This window comes from Crocodylus porosus, unplaced genomic scaffold, assembly GCF_001723895.1.
Source record: "Crocodylus porosus isolate Cpor-Errol unplaced genomic scaffold, CroPor_comp1, whole genome shotgun sequence".
In the NCBI taxonomy this organism is placed as follows: domain Eukaryota; kingdom Metazoa; phylum Chordata; order Crocodylia; family Crocodylidae; genus Crocodylus; species Crocodylus porosus.
The window spans coordinates 32,102,379-32,119,199 of record NW_017728910.1 but is presented as its reverse complement, the minus strand read 5'-3'; the positions used below and the strand labels follow the sequence as shown (position 1 = coordinate 32,119,199).

At 40.9% G+C, this 16,821-nt stretch overlaps 1 protein-coding gene across 1 annotated transcript in view; it reads right to left on the bottom strand.

Annotated features, from left to right (window-relative positions):
* SLC9A9 (solute carrier family 9 member A9) overlaps window positions 1-16,060 on the bottom strand; it is a 416,256-nt gene extending 400,196 nt beyond the window's left edge. Inside the window, exons 1-2 of the mRNA XM_019532963.1 lie at window positions 15,746-16,060; window positions 7,186-7,388 (exon numbers count right to left, since the gene is read on the bottom strand). Of these exons, the coding sequence (XP_019388508.1) occupies window positions 7,186-7,388; window positions 15,746-15,920 (378 nt within the window). The 5' untranslated portion in view covers window positions 15,921-16,060. The remainder of the gene's footprint in view (window positions 1-7,185; window positions 7,389-15,745) is intronic.
* Window positions 16,061-16,821: the final 761 nt, after the last annotated feature.

Below are 16,821 nucleotides of genomic sequence, written 5' to 3'. Positions count from 1 at the left end.
TGCTACCCCCACTTCCCTGCCACCTCTGCTGTCACGCCCTGCGTCACCACCATGCCCCAGTTGGCTCTGCGTTCGTCCCCCCCGACCCTGCTTGGTGTTTGGCTGCTTGCCACCCCACCCCCTGCCCCCCCCGCCTTCTTCACATCAGGGGCCCCCAAAATTATATCTTGCAGGGGGTTCCAAAAATTGTGGGCTAGCCCTGTGCAGAGCCAAGCCCTGGTGCAGACTTTTTCCCATCACCTGCCCTCAGCCAGCCTGGAGGCTGAGAAGGGAGCATGGCTCCTGGCGCCAAGCTCTGGGGGCAGATCCAAGCCCTGGTGCAGGGTTCTCCCCACCTCCCAGCCAACCCAGAGGCTGAGAAGGGGGCATGGCTGTTGGGGGCAGAGTCAGACCCCTGCTGCAGACTCCCCTTCCCTTCCCCAAGCTGGCAGCACCCAGCTGGTGGTCTGGTGCTGGGCCAGAAGGGAACCCCCACCCCCATCCCTCCTCAGCCACCCAGACTGATAGTGCTCCAGCTAGGGAGCAGAGGGGCAGGGCAGACCCTGCTCATTGGAGCAGATATCATAGCCCAGGGCTGCAAAGCATTATGGGATGCTGGGGGGACTGTATGTTAACTTGACCCAGGAGGGGATCTGGGACAGAAGTTCTATCAACCAGTTTGACCTACATCAGTTAAGTTTGATACTACCTCTAACCAGCTTTATCTCAAATCAGTTTCAGCCATTTTGAAAGCAGTTTATGTGCACCGAATTTCTACTCTGTTACAGGTTTAAACTGGTTTCTGATCACTTAAACTGTTTTATGTGTAAGTTGTTTCCCTAGCCCAGGAGTGATTTGAACTCAGAGATGCAGGCTTACTGCATAGCTAGGAAAATCCTTCACTGCATTTGTGTACAAATTAATGCAGTGCTTGACAGTAACATATCTACGATTAGACTACTGGAAGATTTGTTCTTTTTTTTTTTGCAGAGGAGTTCAACAGAAACAAAGCATTTAAACTCAGTGGGCACATCTACACATGTATTAATGCGCTGCAATTGCGGCACATTAAGTTTAGTACCTGTTATTACAGGTACTACACTTAATGTACTGCAATCAGTGCTACCTGTAATACCAGGAACTAAACTTAATGTGCTGTAATCAGTGCTACTGCACAGTAGCACCAGAACATGTTTTTTATGTGCTGTTAATGTGCAGTATACTTTTGCCATGATGTGCTAATGCGTAATGAAGCTGGTCTACTGTGCTTTTAGGGTATTTATAACCAGACCATTTTGTCCAGAAGTCCACTGCTTCTGAGCAGACTCAATTTGAGTTTGCTCCACATGCAAGCTGATGTGAACTGCACTGTGCCATGTGCAGTTGTATAAGTGGCAAAATGCATGGCAGTGCACAGAAAATGGAGGTGGTATGCTTTTGAACTAAAGCACCTCTTACGTGTTTTAGTTCAAAAGCATGCCACCACCATTTTCTCAGTGCTGACGCACATTTAGGCACTTATACAACTGCAAAATTCCCTTACTGTTTCGAGTAGATGCATCCAGTATGACAGAATATCCAACGGGTTTAACAGATTTCAGGTTACCACCACATGACTTGAATGATATGGAGCCAGATTACTTCCTGTACAGCAATCTGCGTGGCACAGAATAGAGAGTTTTTTCCTGATTCTCCAGGTGTTTTTTGCCTGTATTACAGGCTGCTGTATATTATGCCATCCAGCTCTCAGTAGCAGTCTCCACAGGAATGTACATTAGCTAAGAATTGACAGAGCATAACTGTTCTCTCGGTTGCCCTGTCCTCAAGAAGCCCCTCATGCTCCTTCTCTTTCTTCTCATTGGGTTCCCTACACAAAGGTGGGCTGAATAGTTGGTACAAAACTTGGGAAACCAGCTTTACACCAACAGAATTCTCCCTCTGATATGTGGCAAGGTTGGAGTATAGTGGAAAGAGGCCAGAACACAATAGGGATTTTAACCACAGTTTTGGCCACCATATGGAACACTTCTGTTCTCTGACTGCCATTGTAAAGAACAAAGATATTTAATAAGAATGGAAAAGTGTCATGAGCTCAAAGTGCTTTCTTCAGTTCACAGCATGTTCTTTATTCATTCTCTAACAAAATGTGGGACAAAAACAATATATATGTTGGGTATGAAATAAGCCATCCATTAATATAATTTTTCAAAGTGATGTTAGAATGAAGACAAGTTTTAAAAAAACAAAGCAAAAGTTTTCATCTCTTATTCTGAGTAGACTACCTACATTCTCCATCAGGTTCAGGCACACAGAGATAGCACAGAAGTATTTTGCATCCTTAACTTTGTTTCAGACAACTCTCAGGTAATAAAATTCTGCATAATACATAGCACTGCTGGACAAAAAGCATTATTTTAATAAGCCTGTGTAAGTCACTGTTCTGTCTGAGGGTCCTATTATATTAAAATCTTTAAAAGAGAAAGCACGTCATTAGCACAATGGCTTCCAGCTCCTTTGTTCAAATAAAGTGCATTTTCTTTATGGCTAGGATGTACTCAATGAATTATTTAGCTTCATAGCATTAAGACCTGACTGCAAAATTACTTCCGTCTTCTTACCAACAGATAGCTTGCTTCGATAAACAGGAAGTGGGAACTCAGCAAAATTTTTGACTGTTCTGCTTGCTTTGAATTATTAAACTGATGTGAACTGGCTGGCAAACAATGGGATGTAGTAAATTTAGCCATCCTGACAACTTTATGGAAAATAAAATGGAGAAAGAACTTTTTATCACTTACTCCTATGAACTGGCTGTCTCAAATGTCACATTAATTTGGGAATTAAATCAGTAAATAAATTAAATGAAAGCTTTTTTTCATAGGCTTCAGAAATCCTAATTGTATATTTCATTATTCAAAACAATTCTATGACATAACAAATACGTATTTATAAATCAAGGTACAGACTAATTCAACTGCTGTAAAGATTTAAGAAACTTTTATGCTGAATTTTGATTCTACACAAAACAATCAAAACTCAGATCAGTGCAAGCATTTTTTATAAAGCTCTCCATGTAGCTCCCCTTGATTTTCTAGCCTTCTCTGATGTGTTTTCTGGCAGCATAGAGGCAATCCTCTTGCAGGAAAAGCCTAAAGACTCAGCAAAATCTGAATAAGTCTGAGTATCACAGTATTTCCCTGTCTCCATGAGCTGGCTCTGAGAACACACAGTTGATTTAATTCTTCCTAAGAGAGCCAACATTTTTGTAATAACTAAATGAAAATACATATAGGCAAGAAATTCAAATTAAAGTTTTAATCTTATTGATTTCTATGAACTGGCCTTTTATCATAATGGCTGCATCTACACGAAACTCTGCCTATGCAGTAGCTCGTTACTACTGCGCAGTAGCATTGCATAGCACAAAGCAATGCCTTTGCTAAATGACTTTGCAGAAACAACTATGCAGTCAGTGTCTCATGTACATGTAGCCAATATGTATGTGTTTTAAATGATTGGCAGTGTAAAAGTAATGTAGCCATGATGGTCCAGAAATTACAAGTGACAAGGATTTCTTAGGGTGATGTTTTATTGGACCAGCTGATAGTTGAGATAGAGTCAGACAGGCTTTCAAATGAATGCTTTACATTCAACAGCTTGTCTAACTCTATCCCAGCTATACAGTTAGTGCAGTAAAAGAAATCACCCTAAGGTATCCTTGCCTCTTGCATCTTTTAAAAAATGTTTGCCATAATAACATACAGGTAAGTGAATTTTCAGGCTGAATCACATCAAGGAGTTTTGAAGTCATATAGCCGTAATGTATAATAATAAAGTACTGTTCTGGTTGGGGTCTTCATGTGCATGTGTGTTTTATATCTTGTTTTAACATGAGAAACAGAATACTAAAATGTTAATTTTAATTTTCTTTGTCCTCACATTTGTTCCATTTTGCCATTTTCACTCACTTAAAGAGGCACAGAAAACAGAGGTTCATAGATTAATAGACTGTTAGGGGCTGGAAGGGAACTTGTAGATCATCGGGTCCAGCCCCCCTGCTCCAGGTAGGAAGACAACTGGGGTTAGGTGACCTCAGCAAGGTGACTGTCCAGTCTGCTCTTGAAACCTCCAGGATAGGTGACTGAATCACCTCTGGAGGGAGTTTATTCCACAGTCTGGACACCATGAGTGTGAAGGAGTTTTTCCTGGTATTAAGCCTGAAGTGGCCTTCCAGGAGTTTGTATCCAGTGATCCTGGTCTTCCCCAGGAGTGCCCTAGTGAACAGTTGTTCACCAAGCTCCTAATGCAGTCCTCTGATATCAAGATAAGCTGCTATCAAGTCCCCTCAACCTTCTCTTCTTTAGGCTAAAGATGCCCAGGTCCCTCAGCCTATCTTCGTATGGCTTGTCTTGAAAGTCCCTGATCATATGGGCAGCTCTTTTCTGGACCCTCTCAAGTTTTTCCATGTTCTTATTGAAGTGCGGCGCCCAGAACTGGACACAGTACTCCAACTGCTGTCTCATCAGTGCCAAGTACAGCAGGAGTATCACTTCCTTAGTTTTCCATGAGAAGCATCGGTTGATGCATGCCAGTGTGTTGTTTGCCCTGCTGACCACTGCCTTGCACTGATGGCTCATATTCATACTATGGCCAATCATTACCACTAGGTCCTTCTGGGCCGTGGTGCAAGTCAAGTTGTCACAGCCGAGCCACTATGTATGTTGAGGGTTGTTTGCCCTCAGATGGAGCACCTTACACTTGGAAGTGTTAAACTTCATCTGGTTCTGGTCTGTGCAACTCTTGAGCCTGTCCAGGTTTGCCTGTATCTGCAACCTATCTTCTGACGTGACTGCACTGCCCCATAATAACCTGGTTGTCTGCAAACTTGGCCAGTGAGCTTTTCACTCCCCCATCCAAGTCATTGATAAAGATGTTGAAAAGCACCGTTCAAGCACAGACCCCTGAGGGACACCACTAGCTGCTTCATGCCAGGACAACACAGATCCATTCATGAGAACTCTCTGGGTCCTACCCTGTAGCCAGTTTTCCACCCGCTGAACTGTCGAGCAGTTGAGCCTGCAATCTTCCAGTTTTCCCACAAGGATATCTATATGGGATACTAGATCAAAAGCCTTTCCGAAGTGTAGGTATATAGTGTATTCCATGTCTCCGGTGTCCAGGTGGCAAGAGACCTGATCCTAGAAGATGAGATTGGTAGGACAAGACCTACCCACAACAAAGCCATGCTGGCTGTCATTCAGAAACTTACCTTCTGCGAGCATATCGCACACAGAATCTGTAATGAGCTTTTCTAGGATTTTCCCTGGGATGGAGGTGAGACTGATTGGCCTATAGTTGCCCAGGTCCTCCCTCTTCCCCTTCCTGAAGATGGGCACAAGGTTGGCCCTCTTCCACTCATCAGGGATTTCCCCGGTGCACCACAAATTCTGAAAGAGCTTTGTCAGGGGTTCTGTGATGACTCAGTCAGCTCCTTCAGCACTCTCGGATGGAGTCCATCTAGTCCTGACTTATAAATGTCTAGCTTTTCTAATTGTTATTACAACCACTCAGCATCCACAATGGGGAGGCTGTCAGTCCCGGTATGTCCCCTAAGGCTAATAGGGGACATGCCGGGACTGACAGCCTCCCAATATTGCTTGACCTTCCCTATGGTCTGGTGAAATACCAAAGCAAAGTGGGCATTCAGGAGTTCAGTTTTTTTTCCTGAGTGTCAGTTACCAGCTGTCCCGAGATGTTAAGCAGGGGTCCCATACTTCCATTTGTGCAAGACCTAATTGACCTATTATTATTCTTGATGCCTGTAGCTAATCTAAATTCCATCTCTGCCTTTGCTTTCCTGATCATTTCCCTACAAGTGCTGGCCACTGTTGTATAGTCCTCCTTGAGGACCATTCCTAGCTTCCACTGTGTGTACACCTGTTTTTTCTTTTTTAAGAGGACCACAATTAAGCCCTTCTGCTGCCTTTCCTGTCTTGCAGGAATGATTTTCTTTTGTGCTTTGAGGATCATATCCTTGAGCAATGACCACTCTTTGTGCACCCCATTCGCCTTCCCTTCCTGGTCCTGCAATGCCTCCCCTACTAATGGTCTGAGCCTGCCAAAGTCAGCATTTTTGAAGTCCAGGACTTCAATCCTGCTGGTTGATTTAGTGACCCTGTGGTGGATGGTGAACCTGATAATTTCATGGTTGTTGTTGCCCAGGTTACCCTCAGTGTTCAAGCCACACAGAAGATCATCTCCTTTGGCCAAGACCAAGTCTAGGAGAGCGTTACCTCTGGTTGGCCCTTGCACTTCAGGGTCAGGAAGAAGTCCTTGATCACAGTCAAGGAACTGCGTGAATGATCGGACCTAGCCAAGTGTTCCTCCCAATTTATGTCTGGATAATTGAAGTCACCTATGACAACCAAGTCCCTTGCATGTGCGGCCTCTGTCAGTTCTCGAGAGGACTCCAGATCCAGCTCCTCCCCTTGGTTTGGTGGCCTGTAGTAAATGCCTACAGTTAGGTTTCTCTTACCTTGCCCCCAATAGCTTGACCCAGAGGGTTTCAAGCTGCTTATCTTTGGAGCCAATGCCAGCCTCCAGAGAGGCGTACTGCTCTCTCAGGTAGAGAGCTACCCCTCTGCCTTTTTTCCCTACTCTGTCCCTTCTGTGCATGGTGTAGCCCTCTGTGGCTACCCTCAAATCATGCAAGGAGTCCCACCAGTTTGTTGGGGGTTGCAAGGGAGGAGAAATTTAGACTTTCAAATGGAGAATTATATTTTAATTTTTCAAAGGATGCTGCTTAAACTATGGAAATATGCCTTTGCAAATAGCTTATTTAATGACTAATATGGGGAAATGTATTGAATGCATTACTTACTAATGATTTAACCAGATCGTCTCAAAATGGAGTCCATAAATTTGTGGGTGATGGCATTGTCATGTATTGGAGATGGCTCAGACAGTTATTTGGAAAGCAGCACAGTTGACATAAATAATTATTTTTCTGCTAGGTAATGGTTAAGCTTCTACTATATTTTATTGCTTTTTATTATCCATTTGCCTTTATCTACCTTCTTTATCACTTTAAAGTTGGACTAACATGTCTGTTTTACATCAAATATAGGGCATATTCTCTTTTCACACTGGTGTAAAACAGGGGAGCAGGAACTCACAGATTTTCTAAAGCATACAAAGTCCTCTTACCTTTTGAAGTATTGCATTGCCTTGGTGAGCATTGATGTTGTATTTGCTGACTTCTCTTTTGTACTGATATTCATATACTTGGTTTGTTACATTAACAAATAGTGTTGGTGGGCCAAATTTCAGGTTGTCGCATTCATAGACAGTTCCACTTTCAGATGTTGATGGTTTTGTTGCATATCGTAATATCAATCCCATTATGAGACCTAAAAAACAAAAACAAGACAAAGTGCTAATATATTGCAGGTTCTTGATTCAAAACTGTTTGTTGTCACAGAGAGGCAATGAGCACCTGTTTCTTAATGTAGCCACCCCCTACTATAGAGGGTTTCCTTTATCAGTAGCATTAACACTGGGCTATGTTGTGTGCAGTATTATATGGATGTATATGAAGTATTCAGATGAAAATGGACACATTTGGAAGAACACAGAAGTGGCCATCTGGTTTTTACAGGCACTCAGGACTGTCCCCATGTCTGTGATCTTGGTACCAAGGTCAATTTAATATTGTTGATAACCTAGTTGCTCAAGTACTATATGGCCAACAGGGCATGTGTGTTTGTGTAACTAATATTTTTATTTTTTATTTTCTGAAGAAATCATTTACAGACTTCTTGAGGCCTCCAAGTATATTCTGCCTTCTGTAAGGAGATGTATTCATGTATGATGCTAAATAAAACAACAACAAAAAAATGTAAGAAAGAAAAGAAGGATGCTGTTGTTATTAAGGTCCCCAAAGACTTGGTTTAGTTCTTGTCACTGAGTTCCTGTTTGATGCTTGTCTGGTCACAAACCCTATGACTCAATTGTAAGAATCTCTCTGAAGCATCTGAAGGTGCTTTGAGAACAAATTTATAAATACTAGGGGAATGCTCCGGTATAATATTAATACATGTAATTTAGGAACTTATTAATATAGCTTTATTAGAATCTGGTGAAGCATCGGTTCATCTACACATGCAATTAATGCTATTTAGACTTATTGGGCAGTAATTTACTGTGCAGTAAGCCAGCCCTGGGAAGGTACCTACATGTGCAGGGGGAGCTACAGGCTCTGGATGCAGCTGCCTGGTTGCCAGGCCTCTCTAGGGTGTGGGAGAGGGGGGGCAGGCTTAGGCTGGCAGGGGTCACTGGGGAGGGGGCAGGCTTAGGATGGCAGGGGTCTGCAGGCTGTCTGTGGACCTCAGTCTGACCCCAGACTGCAAGGAGGTTGGCAGTCTCCTCTGCTGCCCAGTTTGGGGCTTGAGCTTCTCTTCCCTGAGGTTAGGAATGCTTCCATTGCTGGTGCTGCCTCTAGTAGTGACTTCAGGTGCTGTCAAGTCCATCCATGTACCCACAGCAAAGAGGCATGATGCCCAGAGGGTTAGGCCAGTGTCCTGAGGGACTACTGGAGTAGGCACAGTGCCCAGGGTCCAAGGAGCACCTGCTACTTTATGTGTAATTTCTGTCCCTAGCGTATGAGTCTAAGTCTTGTGGGGTGAAGGGAATGGGAGAAACGAAGTAGGCATTTGAAATCCCAATATAAATATACATAGAACAGTAGCCACCTCAAGAGTTCAACAAAAATTAGAAGTAAAACTGCAGGAAACTATGAAGGTTGGAAACAGTTTTAGATAGTTGGTTCTGACTTCAGGTGATTTAACCTCTAGGAAGAACCATCAGTCTCACAAAGTATCATTACAGGTTGAACATTCACTTTGAAATATAAATGCAGAAATGTGGATCTTCCCACTGTCTGCTTTCTTACCCCTCTTGATTCTCCTGGTCCCATCTTCATCTTCTTCTTCCTTGCCCTCTCATAATTTACTCCATTTGTACCCCTGTACTGCTGCATACCTCCACAATTTCCTTATCCCTTATATTAACTTAATACCTACACAATCTTGCCCTGCTTTCCATACTTAGGTACCTGCCCAGTATCTGAGACACCTCCACATATCTCCCTGCTTTGTTTTAGTACATAAGGTAGCCCTCTTTTCCTGTAGAAAAAAATGAGAAACTGTTGCCATCTTTACTAGAGATAGCCTCACTTCCATATACAAAGGCTAAAGGGAAATGGCAGCCATTTTAGCTGAGCGAGATCAGTGTTGTCAATTTTATATACTAAAAAATCAGTTAGGCCTCCCGAAATCATTAGATTTTTAAAATTAATAAATTTGGGGGTTTTTTCCCCCTCTAATTTCTGGGGCTGGGTCATATTTTCAAATTTTCTTCCTAGGTACTTAAAAAAAGCTAAAATTCTAACTTTGTTTCCAGAAACCAGGATTTCATATAAAAAAATTACATATTTTGAGAATTGCAAAAAATTACAAGATTTGACAGCACCGGAAGACTTTATTTTCAGTCTGTAGTTTCTATATTTTGCTTTCATAGTCTCTATGCTGTAATTAGACAGACTGCTGAAAGATTTTGAGATTCTTAGAATATATGCTGCCTAAAAAACTCTGAATTGTGTGATATTTAAATGTATGGAAACGACTTTATTCCTAGTAATACTAGTACAATTTATGTTATTGTTGAAATATGCTTTCAAACAGCAGTGCCAAGCTTAAGCCACGGGGGCAGCTATTACTTGGTGTCCTGGAAGGGCATGGTATCTTCAACAACAGGCACAACTAACCTTTTAAAATGGATTTATGAGTAGAGACAAAAGTTTGTTCTTTCAGTTTTGTAGATACTGGGCACGTCTACACATTCATTAATGCACTTTAGGTAATGTGCATTAAATTTAGTACCTCTGCTGTGAGGTACTAGAAAAAGGCACATTAGCCTATTTTAATGTGCATTAGTTAAAGACCATGTTTTTGTGACACTTTAATGTGCATAAAAATGGGCTAATGTACATTAAAGCACATATGTAGACACAGCCAACTAAGGACAAAAATGTATTCCAATATGTAAAGTAACCCAGATGCCTATGTGTTTTAAACAAAGTTTTTAAAGGTCTTAAATTAATGATTAATGTTGCTGTACAAATATAAAAATCAAGGGAGACACAACTGGATCAAGGCTGGCTTCTGCTGCTTACTTCCCTTACTTGGGATGCTAGTCCCAAAAGCAATATAGAATAGGATAATGCAGATACTTAATAGCATTAGGGCAGAAAATGTAGCCATTTCTGTGAGTATTCAGCAGCACACATGCAGCAGATGAATGGCATTAAGTGCAGCAGATGCTGACAATCAATATTCTCATAGCATTAATGGAGTTCCTATGCTCTGTACAGCTCTCAAAGGGACATTATGATGTCTTAAATTTGAACAAAGTATGGATGGATTCAAGTCCCTTGATTCAGAAAACTAATGAGTGCTCCATAAAAGGATCTATCAAAGACTATTGCTATATTACTACAACTTGCTTCTGAGTCAGTGTAAAAGTCGGAATCATATTGTTCTTTAATAAATAATACCCGCCACCTGATTTAAAAATATAGGGACTATAACTGAAGAAAATAATATTTAATATATTTATGTATCATTACACTATCTGTGAACTTTCCACTTTATAGAGATTATTGTTTAATATTTCTTTTATCATAGAACTTACAGGTCTATTCAGTTTCTAATTGAAATCACCCATTTTTTTAAAATACAGGCCAAAAATAAGATAAAATAACTTAGAAAACATTCTGTATGACTTCCGTTAACTTTCCACTTATGCTATTCTTATCTATTGCATAAAGGGGTTTGAAATAGGTTCTAAAGGGGCATTCAGAATACATCTAACATAGACAAACTAGTGTAAATTTTTCCATTTCCCTTGAAGCTACTATTCCATGATGCTACATTTAAACCTAGAAATATTATTTAACAGTTCTATGTGCTTAATATGCTTGGATCCCCAGGCAAAAACACATCTCAGCTACCTGATACAGTCATTAGAACTCTTAACCTTCCATTGATTTCAGCAGTGAAGCTGTTCAAAATAAATAATTTTATAAGGAGAAGTCAGAAAATATGTAGAACCAAGAAATCATCCACATTTTTATAAAGAGATAACATGTTGCTGTGCTTTGAACACAAGGGTTGAAACAATATAGATTAAAATCGTAACTTCTTATCAGTTGAGTATAGAGTTAGTCATTAATGCAGTTGTTTCATTATGCAAAGCTGAACTTGAGAGTACTCCGCATGGAGTAAAAATCAGTCCCCAATAATCTAGGCCTCAGCATCCAATTATATCTCTCATTTGTCTGCCAGGTTCCTTTTACCTACAGCATTTTCCTTCAGTGACTAGCACTGAAGTTACACATAATTCCTTTTTGAAGTATGTCTGGAGAGAAAACAGAAAGGACATAATTTAAAGTGACAGACTCAAAGAAATCTCATATAATTTTCTTATGTTATGAGTAGGCTTGGGAGAATTCAAAGTTTTCTTATAGTTTTGACAGATAATATCAATGTTTATTTTTAAGCATTTATTTCAATTTTTTATCCATTTAAATGTCTAGGATTGCATGAAATAAGGGGTGTGCCGGGGTAAGGACTGCCACCGGCTGAGCACCAGAGCTGTGATCAGTCCTGGCTCTTGCTTGCCTGTAGCTCCCTCACCTACTTTGTCACTTCCTCTTCTTTTGTTCCCAGCCCCCTGGGTTTCCTGGAGTTGCAGTCCAAACTAGTCAGCATGGTTCTGCTCCCCCTGTCATCACACACTCCATCAGCCATCATTTTTCTTACATCCCTTTTATATAAATTTGGATTATTAACAATGGAAACATTTTTTCATCTGTCTGTGTGAGGTGAAATCAATGTTTATTAATGTTTACCAATAAAAATAAAATCTGCTAAGCCCAGTTGTGAGACTGTGAGTCTCTCGGCAAAATCCCACCCCAGTTAGAGCCCAATCATGTTTCCATTGATGTCAATAGGAATTTTTCCAATTACTTCAGTGGAAACAGGATCAAACCCTTGCTTACAAATGATAGCATTAAAAGAGAGCTCTAAGGTCAGCAAAGCCAAACTCTCAGGTTAAACAAGCTTATCCTCCAGTGCAGATTTTATCAATCAACACTCTGACTAAGCACTAGCTCAAACCAGAGGATATATTCATGATTCTACTTGGAGTCCATTTATTTAATCAAATTGAACAGAGAAATGCATTCAATGACACCTGTGCCAATATATAGCAAACTTCAGAAATGGGGCTTTATGTGGGGGCAAAGTAGGCATAAAACACTCTGAGCCACTTTTAAGTAGCTGGTATTGATTTATTCCAGTTATCATGATGTCTTGATTATGAAAGGCAGTTTCCTTTACATAAACCTATTCTACACTGCCAAGCATCCCTAAAGCTGTATTCAGCACTACTAAGGGTAGGAAGGCATTCAAGCTTATAAGACTATAGGTGCAGCTCCACAATCTAAATCATGGCAAGTCACAGAAAATGCCATGAGTCAGACCGATCCTCCCAACGCAACAGGTGATATCTTTTGGGTTGTGGGGGTGGAGATAGAGCTCCAACTTGGAGCTGATCTAGAGAGAGGCCACATCTGTGCAGCCATGCCCCACCTCTCCCAGCCTCCAGTGCTGTCTCAGGATGGGCGGGAGAAGGCAGAGGAGGAAAGTCCATTCTGGGGTTTCCCCAGCCTGCACTGAAGGTGGGGGGCAACCTCCAGAACCAGTTCCCTCCCCTCCTTTCCCCACCTCCTATTCTGAAAACAGTGCTGGGACCAGAGCTTGGTGTCCAGACACAACTTAATGAAGTGCCTTAATGAAGCGTCATTAGGGTTCAGATGGTCACAAGATTAGACCCTTTTAAAGCACTCTGCAGCTGTGCATTTGTGTTTGGTCATGGCTATAGAGCACTTTCAGGGACCAGATCAGACAAAAATTGTCACTTCTGTCTGCGCCCTATATGAATAGGCATTTCCCCTTATCTTAGATCTGTCATAAATAATGCAAGACTAAATGGACTAATTTATTTACAACCAGAAGGAATGTGTCTTTTGTTCAGGAATTGATTAATAACACAGAGCTCTACCCAGGCAGAAGTACAGGGCCCTAAACTGGCAATTACATTCAAATGATCTCAAAAAGGGATATTCTTTAAAAGATATTAACAGCTACACAAATTGCAAAGCAAAAGACAAGTATTTTGCAATATTAGAACTGAAAATATTATCAAAAGTAGCCTCTCAGAAACTACAGTGCTAGGCAGCAAGCAGTATAGAACCCTAAGACAGAAAACATCCTAAAATGGGCTGACTTGTTCTATAAAATTGTATTGTTATATCAGAGATGTCAAAGATAGAGCCGCAAGCTGGATCAGGTAGCCTTGAGTGGATCCACATGCTGCATGTGATGGGCACTGGATTGGCTCCATGTGCTGCACATGATGTATGGGGCTGCTTTGGAATGTGTACTGCATATGGTGCCCACGTGGAGCCAGACTGGGATGTGCTGTACATGGTATACACACGGGGCTGGTCCAGGGCACATTGCATGTATGCTGCTGCATGTGGCACTTATGCAGGACTAGTCTGGGACATATGCTGCATGCAGCACAAGTACTGAGCCAGTCCAGAGTACATGCTGCATACAGTGCCCGCTTGGGTAGTACAGGATGTGCACTGCACATAGTTCCTGCATTAGGCTGGCCCCACATGCTGGATCTGGCATGGTGGGGCTGGTCAGTGGGCCTGATTCAGCCCATGGACCAGCTATGCACTGTTCATTTGGCCCACAGGGTCAGATGAGTTTGACATCCCTGAGCTATACTGTTACAGGAAACCATACAAAAGCAGGATAGGAAACCAGAAGAAGAGTCTCTTCTGTTGTCATATGAAAAATATCATATTTTATAGGTTGGAAATGAAAGTATTGTAAAGTATTTAGTAATTCTTGCATCAGACTTTAAAAGAAAAACAACTTTTTTTTGCATATAACGATCAGCAGCTACAAGTGGTTTCTACAGTATGACAAGTATCTAGTTAAGTACGATGTATATGAGGCAGAATCAGTGACCTTACAATATTAGTGAGAACTACCTTCAGTCAGGCAGAGATAATGCTTCAAAATCTCCAGATTTTTTAGAGGTATATTTGTGACATGGGGGAAAAAAGACTCCAGATACTAAAGATACAAATAGGGCATACTGTCACAAGTTCCTTTCCCGCCCTCTCTTTGTCATTAAGCTTTACAATGTTACATTATGAAACATAATCTTTTTAGAATTGAAAGCAGGAGGAGGCGTGAAAGAAGCGATCGCTCATCTTCCTTACCCACGTGATCAAAATTGCACGATTGGCCTGATATGGGAGGCTCTTGTTTGTTTGCTTTCCTCTGAAGCACCACTTCAGGCAGGAAATGAATTACCCTAGAAAAGCATCTGATGCAGTAAGACAAATCCTGTGTTCCAGTGACTTTTCAGAGAGCATTTGCTTTACTGATAGTTTTAAATGGATAATGCCCTAATCCTCCTATGACCTGTAACCATCTCTGCCTTTAAAATATCTCTCTGACATGCAACTAGCTACTAGCCTTCTAAAATGGAAGCTTCAATGGTCTTAAAATTTAGGGGCCATATTTTCCCCTGGGTTCCATGCATGCAACTGGATAGTGCACCTGGCATCATGGTGCCACCTTACAGATGGCTAACTGCCTCTGTCTTTCAGGTTAATCAAGTACTTTTTTTAAATGTGCAACCTTAGCACCATCTGATTAGGGCTGCACATTTCTAATGTATGTGACAGCATCCTGACATACTTAAGGAAGCCAGAGTGATGGATGGTTTGGGACCTAGATGCAGAATGTTTAATATGCTGATTTGTATCCCTTTCTCAGCTTTCATAATGTCATTAGAGGATGTATTTTGTGGAAAATGAAATGCAAACCATGCAGTTTTTTTCTGAAAGTGAAACAAGAGTGAAAGGGATGTCAGAAAGAAATAACTACAAGCCCACACCCACCATCATACCCACTGTTAAACTGACAAGAGACCTTCATGGCAGCAGGCTACACAGAGGTGTCTATGTATGGTATACACAATATAGGAAAGCCACATAAGACTAGGTTACAACTAGACACGGAAACTGATGTGACAATACAATGAAAGCATTTGGGGAGAGCCAGAATGGCGTTTTTCAAAATCTGTTTTTTTTAACAACAGAAGGAAAACAACCCAACAACCTTCAGCTAGTGGAAAGTGCACTACATCACAGCTGAATCTACAAAGATGCTACAAGGTCATACATGAATCTTGCTGTGACCTCTCTGGACAGAGTGTTAATATGAAGTATCTCTTTCAACCTGGCATTTCATTTGTATGAAAGAAGTATATTCCTATACTCCCAAAGTGTCATCAGATTCAGTTTGCCTGGGAGGTCCATTATTATTTGCACATCCTGAGGTTAACTTGCTCATGACATTTACTCCCTTGATGAGTCAGCCTCTAGCTGCTTCATGAGAGAGGATGAGTAACATGTATTACTTTACTGAACACTTCAAGGGGCTGGTAACATTTCATTCAGCATATTTTCTTTGCTTTGTCAGCACGTGAGCTCAAGTGTCTAATTATACACACGCAACAAGTTTAACAGTAAATTAGGACTTGAATTTATACTTACCATACACCATGGCTCCTCCTGTTTCATGCAAGAAGCGGAATCGATGATTTTTAAATAACCAAATTGTTAATATTGTAAGGATGAGCAAAAAGTTAAAGACCAGCAACTCCACAGCTCCCTGATGATAAAACGGATCCTCATTTTTCACTGACACGTATTTCTTCAAATTCTCCATTTCATTCCTCTTGTGGGATTTCTTTCTTTCTTTCTTTCTTCAATCAACTTTGGTAAAAAAAAAAGTCTAGACACTACTGAAGTTCACAACAAACACATCTGCTTTATTTGCAGCCTCTCGGCAAACTGCCCCAGCTCAGGATTCAGCTGGGTTTTAGTTACAACTTCCTGTTTCTCTCTTAAAGCTCCCCTGTCTTATTTTTAATGTTATAATGGCATCTCTACATTGTACTTGGTTTAGATGGAGATGCAAAAATCTTATGTTGCCTGAGGCTTGATTAACTTCTATTCACTTCTATTCCTTTTTTGGTGTGCAAAATTATACTCTATATTTGATGCTTTGGTTATGTAATTTAAAGGATGCTATCATTTAAAAATTCATATAACATGCTGAACAAATGGCATAAAACAATTAATAGCCCATCTTTCCAGTTTCAGTTGTTACTGTCATATGTAAATAAGATTATGTTTTACTATTACAGATCTCAGAAAGACTGAGAAAAAAATGAACAACAATGTTAATCTTTAGGCACCAAGCAGCAATAAGATCTGTACAGCAAACTTTTGAGACTGCATAAAAGAGGTGGTAGCTGATATAGATCTTAGATTAAAAAAACCCCTTAGATTAAAAAAACAAACAACAATTCAAAGGCTATGTACTTTGCAGCATTCATGCCATTTGCCTGCTTGTACTTTCATTAAATGCAAAAACAAGCCAGTCAGTTTTACTTTATATAGCCAGGTTCTCGTCAGTTTTCATGTTCAGGCTCTCTAGCTCCTAGCATGTTGCAGTGTTTGGACTACACAAAAGAAATGTTTTCATATTTCAAAACCACCTCTTGCTATTGGAATATAATCAAAAAGAAGGAAAGAAAGTAAATAGAGGAGATAAGTGTTTCCCT